Source organism: Cucurbita maxima, unplaced genomic scaffold, assembly GCF_002738345.1.
Source record: "Cucurbita maxima cultivar Rimu unplaced genomic scaffold, Cmax_1.0 Cma_Scf00892, whole genome shotgun sequence".
NCBI lineage: Eukaryota > Viridiplantae > Streptophyta > Magnoliopsida > Cucurbitales > Cucurbitaceae > Cucurbita > Cucurbita maxima.
This window is the reverse complement of record NW_019272908.1, coordinates 431-9,809: the sequence shown is the minus strand read 5'-3', so window position 1 is coordinate 9,809 and position 9,379 is coordinate 431. Positions and strand designations below refer to the sequence as shown.

The following is a 9,379-nucleotide window of genomic DNA, read 5'->3' as shown; positions in this document are numbered from 1 at the left end:
CCTCTTTGAGCTTTGCCTTTCGGGTTTCCTCTCAAGGTGTTAAAATGTGTCTGCTAGGGAGAGGTTTTCATACCTTTATAAGGAATTCTTTGTTCCCCTCTCCAACCGATGTGGGATCTCACAATCCGGCACCTTGGGGGCCAGCGTCCTCGCTGGCCCACTGCCTGATGTCTGGCTCTATACCATTTGTAATAGCTCAAGCCCACTTCTAGCAGCTATTGTCCTCTTTGGGCTTTCCCTTTTAGACTTCCCCTCAAGGTTTTAATACGCTTCTGCTACAGAGAGGTTTCCACACCTTTATAAGAAATGCTTCGTTCCCCTCTCCAACCAATATGGGATCTCNGGTTTTAATACACCTACAGAGAGGTTTCCACACCTTTATAAGAAATGCTTCGTTCCCCTCTCCAACCAATATGGGATCTCACAATATTAGGAGGCACTCACTAATACATGAAAACCTAATCCGTGGGAGTTAAACAAAATTGTGGTCAAGTGTTGCTTATTCCTAAACTCTGTGACCACGGTCGTGTTGCGTATTCTTTCCCGAGCCCTTGACCACTATGATCTAGTGTTTCTCATTCTTCCAATACTAGCACAAAGGAAGCTATAGAACCAAATTTTATTTCAACAATGTAAAACATCACAATCTTGTCTTTGAAAAAAAATGTACCTGTTTCATCTATTGAAGAAAGAGGGAAAAAAACTCCAAATCACGGCCATGAATATAGCAATCCATAGAGCCAAAAGATTTCCATTAAACCAGCAATCAACATAAGAAGATAATGTAAATATAAAGCTCTTAGTAGACCACCAATCATTGATGTGTACCAACAAAAACAGAACCTTAGTTTGTAGATATTGTATGATGAATGTCGGGCGTGTTTGGAACGATCATAATCACTTTTTTCATGACCAAAATTCCGAAAAAAAGAGCATCAAAATCACTCTCAAACATGCCACGAGGAACCAAGTCCGATTCTCAAATCAATTTTGACAGTGCAAGTTTTCAGGTAGTTCATTAAACAAGTATTCAAGCAAACTCTGAAGACCATTACTTACCTTTGCTCCTTAAAAGCATCTTCATGAACGCATGTCAAAAACAGCACTATGTCAGCTACCCACCTGTATTACAAAGCAGAGTAAGAAGCCCCTTACAAGATAAATGGATATTACAAACAATTTGATGACAATCTAATCCGACAGCAGGGTATGAGTACAAGAAACTGCAAATTGTGATCATATTGAACAAAGGAACAACTTTCAGAAACAAGAACGACAAATTTCTTACACAGAAAAGATGATTTCAAGAAAACACGAAGAAATTCATCAACCAGTCGACTATACTTCCATAACATATGAACCCATAACTGACAAAATTCAAGGTGCCCACCAAAAAATATCATATGAGTAATCATTAAGAGTCTAAGAAAGTTCTTCATTTCACATGTTTCGAAATTTCAGACTCCGAATGTGAATATTACCGATGAACAAGTGTCGCAGATAAAGCACAGTAATTGAATACTCAAACAAGCGTTATAGGAGGAGTGTAGCGTTGAGGATTCACAGTGATCGAATCAGCTCAAAGGCGAGAGGCTCAACGATGGAAGAGAAATGACAGCGTCGAGGGAGAGCAGCTTCCATCCCTCGCAGCAGCGCAGTCTGTAGGCAGGCCACTCCCTAAACGCAACGTTTAACGTCTTACGTGCAGCAACAATTCAGCGTTAGGGATTTTGAAGTTGCGGAAATGGATCATTTTCCTTTTCAATTTTAATTTGGGGATTGAAGGAGAAATTACCCTAAATTGATTTTTGAGATCTCCAAAATTTTAATTATTATTTATAGAGTTTTTTTTTATACGAGAGAAAAGAAATATTTCGAAAACCAATTCGATTGTAATTAGGATCACTTGCATAAATCATGTCAAACTTGAATGATTTTAAACATATATCTAAACTGCATAAAATTGTAAACAAACATAATCTCATAATTTGAATTAAGTAAAAAGTTGTTAATAAATTAGAGGAGGACCTTATTGTAATTATAATGTTTTAAAAAGGATTATTTTGCAAAAACAAATACATATCAAGGGGGCAAGCAATCCGGAATCGGCCCCTTACATTCGTCATTGGTTCTGTAACAACAATGTCTTTGATCATCATCATCAACATTCCATAATCTTCTTCTTCTTCTTCTTCTTCTTCTCTGAGATTCATGCGTATGGAAGCCCAATATTCTTCTTCACATTCATACAGCTCGGCGATGAAGATGACCATCCCGCCGTCTCAACATGCCGACAATGACCGGAGCACCACCGAGCTCCGCGCCTTGGACTGCAACCTCACCTCCCTTTGCGACCACATCCAGATTGAGGGGTTTAATTCTGGCGCATTCTCTGACATTATCGTCCACGCCATGGGCTCCACGTACCGCCTTCATCGCTTAATTCTATCGCGCAGCTCTTACTTCAGGTCTGGATTAGTTGAATTTGGGCAAATATGGAGTTGTTTGTTTGTGGGTTTTCGATAATTCATTGATTTCGTTCATGCTCGGGTGTGACTTTTGAATGATAGTTCTTGTGTGATACTGTTGGGATCGACCTATTCTATTTATTTGGCTGTTTTTATGTTGGTGTTAATTTTTTTATTAGTTTGATTGTGGTGGAGCTTTCCTTGAGAAATGGAAATTTTCTTTGTGTGAGCTTCATGGATTTGGTGTCATTGGTTAATTTCCAGGCGTTTTACTGGTTATCTTGTATTTGTTGTTAAATTCTTAAAATTCTTAATGATTAGTTGATCCATAGTTACAGTTAATGATAGTTCATTAATCAGTGGATATGCTGTTATGGATTTTGAATCTGCAACATCAATAGCCTACATTATGACTTGCAGGAATATGCTTCATGGGCCATGGAAAGAGGCCAGTGCTCCTGTTCTGACCTTGCACGTTGATGATAAGAATGTCAATGGGGAGGCAATTGCTATGGCGTTGGCATATCTGTACGGACATCATCCTAAGTTGAATGACAATAATGCTTTTCGTGTTCTTGCTGCTGCTTCCTTTCTTGACCTTCAGGTATCGTCGTAATGTTATTGTTACCGACATCCTCTTGTCATATTTTTCTTATCATATTCTGGATTTGATTTAGTATTATACTTTCTTTTTTTTTTTTCCTTTCAGGATTTGTGTGCGATATGTACAGATTTTATTATAGCCGAACTGTGGACTTCAAATTTCCTGGTTTATCAGGTTCTAAGAATGTAAAAGTGATGTGTCTTATTCCTTTTGCTATCCCTTAGTTTCACATATTTTGTACATGTACTTTACTTGGTTCAGGTGTTTGCGGAGAGCCAAGATTATGGAATACACGGAGAACGGGTGAGAAACGCTTGCTGGGGTTACCTTTGTCAAAGTGGTGCCATGGAATTGAAAGAGGTATTTTGAGTTATATTATCATAGTTTTTTTTCATGCTTTCCTCTTCTTTCTCACTGGGTTTATCCAAGTGTGAGGATTGTAGTTCATCTATCATGTTGATTTGGAAATGCATTGTGTTGGTGATACTTCTTCCTCATAAAGGAAGGATGTGTCTTCAAGTCCCCTTACTGGTCAATTAATCTCGAGTTTATATTCAAAAGAAATATATAAAGATTTTAGTGGGTGTTTTGATTATAACACTAGATTTTGCTGTGTTTTATATTATATTTTTAGTGTGTAGATAATATAATACAGACATCGTGTAATAGCCCAAGCCCACCGCTAGCAGGTATTGTCCTCTTTGGGCTTTCCTTTTCGGGTTTCCCTTCAAGGTTTTTAAAACGCATCTGCTAAGGAGAGATTTCCACACCCTTATAAAGAATGCTTTGTTCTCCTCCCCAACCAATGTGGGGTCTCACAATCTACCCTCCTTCGGGACCCAGCGTCCTCGTTGACACTCATTCTCTTCTCCAATCAATGTGGGGCCCTCCAATCCATCCTCCTTCGGGGCCCAGCGTCCTTGTTGGCACACCGCCTCTTGTCCACCCCCTTTAGGGCTCAGCCTTCTCACTGGCACATCGCCTAGTGTCTGTCTCTAATATCATTTGTAACAGCCCAAGCCCACCGCTAGTAGATATTATTCTCTTTGGGCTTCCCCTCAAGGTTTTTAAAACGCGTCTGCTAGGAAGAGGTTTCCACACGCTTATAAAGAATGTTTCGTTCTCCTCTCCAACCGATGTGGGATCTCACACATCGTTTCCTGGCACACGTTTTTCTGGAAAAGAATGGCACTTAACCACTGTGGTTTTTACATTCATTGAACATGAGTGTTTTTCTGGTTGGCAATAGGGGATACCAACTTTGATTTCACAAATATTGTAGGTGCTAATTTAAAATTGAGCTACATCATGTTAAATTTTTGTTATGCTTGTTGTGAATAGGTACTTCCAAAGCTTTCATCTCAGACGTTGTATGCTCTGCTGACATCCGATGAATTATGGGTTCCTAGCGAAGAGAGACGGTAAAGGATATGATAATCTCTGCATATGATTTGCTGTTAACAACTTTTAGTTCTTATCTGTTTATTTATTTTCTTTTCTGATATTTTTTTTGGTCTTAATCAAAAGGTTTGAACTTGCATTGTTTACGTTCCTTGCTAAAGGGGCCCATTGCAAGGAGGAACCTTCTGAACCAGTTTGTTCCAGTTCTGAGATCGAAAATTCCAAGACACGGGAAAATCGTTCAATGGATTCCACTAATGTAGGGTTGGAATCTGAGCTAGGACATTTAAGTTTGAAAGATGGCCTAGAGGTCCATAAAGGTTCTCATAATCTTCTTGTTCAGCTTCCCGACTGTGTGGTTGACTTCCAAACAGGGGCTTGCAGCTCTAAACAGAAGATGCAACAAGCTACATACTCACAGTCAAATTTAGAAGCACCATTTTTGTGCAACGCAGAAGGGTCATCATCTTTGAATAATTCATTCTCCGGGATGAATGGAATTTTAAGCTCATGTTCTTATATTAATTTACCAGTTACTGTTGGAGTAAGTGGACTTGGTGCAAGTGGGATTGCTATGGAAGGGCCATCAGAAGAAGGCTGCTATCAACTGGATAACAATACTTGGCTTACTAGGGACCAAACAAGCCATTGTGCCTCTGTGAACTCTTCTACCAATGGACTCCCTTCAAATGATTGGGGAAGATGCGGCATGCCTGCTGTTTCATGGGGAGGCAGGGTCGTAGGTAGAAGGCAGCTTAAAAGTTACGCGAAAGGCAACTTAGGAGCAAGGGGAGAGGATTATGATGTGTTTGATAATTTATTTGAAGGGGGTTCACTTTTGTACTGCAATATGACTTTTGAAGCTCTTCTCAATATGAGAAAACAACTTGAGGAGTTCGGTTTCCCTTGCAAAGCTGTAAACGATGGTCTTTGGCTGCAGGTTCGACGTTTAAATATTACCTTTTCTTTTATGTATCTCTGATTCTGCTAAAATTTCTTTGAGGAGTTTAGTCAGTTAACTGGTACTTCATATGTAGTGAGTTATAAATTTTCCTGCTTGAATTGAGCTTTCAGCTTCCCTCCACAAGTTGGGATGTCAATAGTTATATATACACTTAGTTTAATTAGCAGATCTGTAAGGTTTATTGCCTGTGATTCTGTTGGACATTAGCTTAGCTTCTTTTAATTGTAAATTTTTTTTTTTGCAGATGCTTTTAAGGCAAAGGGTACAAGAGATTGTTGCTGATACATGCAAAAGTTGCTGCCTTACAAGTATAGCATGTGCATGCAGGCAGCCGTTTGCATTTGCACGCGGAGTCAGTGCGTCGGGATATTATATCAATGAGCATGATCAGAATAGTTCTCCTGGAAGTGTGGGCAACATATATGTTGCAGAATCTTCTCAAGGTGAAGGAAATGGCCCTTTTAAACCTGTCCGAGTACATGTTAGGGGGCCAATTGAAGGGCTTGCTGGAATTGGACGTGGAGCCACTTTTGTGCCAGCGAGTGATTGGCCTCCAACACGCTTTGTCTTCTCCCGTGTAACTATTGGCATGGGCAACAGAAATTGTCATCAGTCGCTTGCTAATGATGATTCAGAGGCTAGAGCCGAGCACAGTGGGGACTTGTCAGGAGATGGATTGACAGCATTGGTTGGTTTGAGCCAAGGAGGAAGCGGCGGTATGAATGCTCAGGGAGAACCAACAGAGAGAGGATATGAGATGGAACTGCAAAGCAGAATATCTGGAACCTCCATGGCAGGTCCAAGTGCCACTGGTATTCCTGTTCAGATGCTTCAAGCTCCAGATCATGCCCTTGGAATTGAGTGGGAGAATGAAAACAGTACAATTGCTTTAGATATGAAAACGCCTTTAAGTCACTTCCCTCCTTTTCGCTTTGGGTAGGTTCTCAGCTTCTCTTGCTTATAAAATAAAGGATTTTGGACCAGTTTGATACTCAAAATTACAATCAATCCTTGGTTTTCAGCGTACAATTTGAGGACGTTCATAGACTTAGTGATGGCCAAGTCAAGCATTCACCTGAGTTTTTCTATGCTGGTTCTCTATGGAAGGTGCTAATACAAGCAGTTACTCTACTCAGTATTACTGGAATGTCTGTTTCTTAGTATCTTACAGACTTTATTTCCTTTACTTTATAGGTTAGTGCTCAGGCTTTTAACGATGAAGACCCTCAAGGACGCCGAACGCTAGGTAACTGTTTGCTATAAGATGATCGACCATCGTCCACCTGAAAATCTCCCTTTTTCCTGGTATTGATGTGTTTAATACTTCCCTTGACTGAACTTGTTCCTATATTATTTCAGGATTATTTCTTCACAGGCGGAAGGCGGAAATATCCGATTCTCTGAGAAAGGTCAGCCTCAATCCCAGTTATCTAATCTGGAAATGGTGCAACATGAGTAATAAAGATCTCTTATTCTTTAAACATTTACCACTTAGTTGGCTGATGCTTTGATTCCTGAATTAAAATTAGAGAATTGACGTTGTTTGTAACATCTCAAGCCCACTGCCAGCCGATATTGTCCTCTTTAGGCTTTCCCTTCCCAGTTTCCCATCAAGGTTTTTAAAACGCATATGCTAAGGAGAGATTTTTACACCCTTATAGAAAATGTTTCATTTTCTTCCCCAACCGATGTGAGATCTCACAATCCACCCCCTTTAGGGTCCAACGTTCTCGCTGGCACTTGTTCCCTACTCCAATCGATGTGAGATCCCCCAATTCACCCCCTTCGGGCCTAGCGTCCTTGCTAGCACACTGTCTCGTGTCCTCCCCCTTCGAGGCTCAGTCTCCTTGCTGGCACATCATCCGATGTCTGGCTCCAATACATTTGTAACAACCCAAACCCACCGCTAGCAAATATTGTCCTCTTTGGGCTTTTCCTTTTGGGCTTCCCTTCAAGGTTTTTAAAACGCATATGTTAGGGAGAGGTTTCCACACTCTTATAAAGAATGCTTCATTATTCTCCCCAACCGATGAAGGATCTCACATGGTTAGATTGATGCAATTATCTAAAGCAAATAGTCTACCAACATTCTTAATTGACAATTACATTTTTCAGGTCCATATGTTTGTGGATTCTCGTGAAAAAGTCACCGCGCGATATCAGGTATGTTGGGCAATAAACCACCTACTATGGGATACAACTCTAGTTCCCAACAGTTTGCACAAGTTTATACTGGAACACTTGGTTTAACACATTCTCACAATTTTCCTCAATCATTCAGTTGATATGTCCATCAAAGAGGGAGGTGATGGTGTTTGGCAACTTCAAACAAGCAGGAACTCTTCTACCAAAAGCTCCCAAGGGATGGGGTTGGCGGACGGCTCTCCTATTCAACGAGCTTGCCGATTTTCTTCAACATGGAGCCCTGAGGGTTGCTGCTGTTGTGCAGCTAGTTTGAGCAAAGGTATGCATACATTTGGTCTTACAATGGTGCCTCTAAAGTTTAGCCTGTCAATAACACACATCTTTGAGAAGAATGCACTTTAGGATTTGGTCTGAAGGATTGAGAAATGGGAACGTTTAATCTCTGAAGCTTGATAAACGGTTCAAATTGGTCTATGACATTAGCTTCTTGTTAGTGAAACTAATGAAAAAGTGACATGGCATCCTCATTTTTGCATTACGTGGCATCCTAGTTGGCTTTTCTGAGCTTGTAAGGAAGAACAACATAGACACGTCATCATTTACTTCTTCAGTCATATCTTCATTAGTTTCACTAACGAAAAAGTCATTTCAGAGACCAATTTGAATCATTCTTTTAAACTTCAAGAGCTTTTTTTTTTTTTTTTTTCTTTTTTTTTCAAGAGACCAACCAAATTTCCCACATCTTTACTGTGTATTACTGTAGCCTGATCAAGAACAACAAGGATTGTAATCCCAGATATATATAGCATTGAATCTATTCATGATTCTTTCTTTTGGCTTTGATAATCTGTAGCCTGGATCTCTTTCTTCTTTTCAGATCATCTCTTAATCCTTATTGTTCTAGTTCTTCAAGAACATTAGGGATATGAATCCTGTCCTTTAACTAGTAATTACAGTCATTGTTTTCCCATCGTATTCCATACACGATTATTGTTTTCAAATTTTATCGGGCTAAGGTTCACGAGTCAGATAGTTGTCCTGTGAGATTAGTCGAATTGTGCATAAACTAGTTTATGGTTAATGGCGGGTTGTTATAGCTGATATCAGAATTTAATGAAATACCGCATAGTTCCGACTAATCCAATGAAACACCACATAGTTCGTTTGTTTAAGTTAATTTTATGAATTCACTGTCATTAATCGAAGATTAGTAATTATTGTACACATTAATGATGGTTCATATGTAATTCAATTATTTGTATAAACTATAGACCTCCAAGAAAATATAAAATTTTAAAAAATGGCTATGATAATTATGTTGGGTCTTAATGTAAAGACCCGACTTTTTAAACGTTATAAAACTTGGTACCAACTATGATAATTATGCTTCGAATAGAACTAAGCTTATCTCAACACAATACCTCACGAAAACATGCATGATTGCAAGACAAGGTAATTGACACTCGAATAGGAGTTAAATGGTCTCTCGAAAGTATGTTGAATATGTATTTGTATAGATAACTTTTCATGTATTATATCGACCTTACGCTCGTCAAGAAATTTAGGCTAAGGTCACTCGAAAAGTCTCAAGAAAAAAAAGGCGTCGGAAGCTCAAACTTATCCAAAGTTTGAGAATGAGAAAAACTTTGGCAACAGGAATGATCAACAAAACTGCAAAGTTTTTAGTTAATATAATATTTTTTTTTTCTGAAGTGTTAAAAATTAATTGAAAATAAAATATCAAATAAATTCAATAAAAATATAAACATTCACTAAATATTTTAATAAATGATTTTA

At 39.0% G+C, this 9,379-nt stretch overlaps 1 protein-coding gene across 1 annotated transcript; it reads left to right on the top strand.

Annotated features, from left to right (window-relative positions):
- Positions 1 to 2,092: 2,092 nt before the first annotated feature.
- On the top strand, positions 2,093 to 8,428 carry LOC111475006. The gene is made up of 12 exons (XM_023119758.1): positions 2,093 to 2,468; positions 2,889 to 3,072; positions 3,178 to 3,246; positions 3,334 to 3,432; positions 4,414 to 4,493; positions 4,600 to 5,413; positions 5,682 to 6,373; positions 6,460 to 6,544; positions 6,632 to 6,683; positions 6,797 to 6,846; positions 7,553 to 7,600; positions 7,719 to 8,428. The coding sequence occupies exons 1-12, from the start codon at positions 2,212 to 2,214 to the stop codon at positions 7,893 to 7,895; spliced, it is 2,607 nt and encodes an 868-aa protein (XP_022975526.1). The 5' UTR covers positions 2,093 to 2,211; the 3' UTR covers positions 7,896 to 8,428.
- The last annotated feature ends 951 nt before the right edge of the window (positions 8,429 to 9,379 follow it).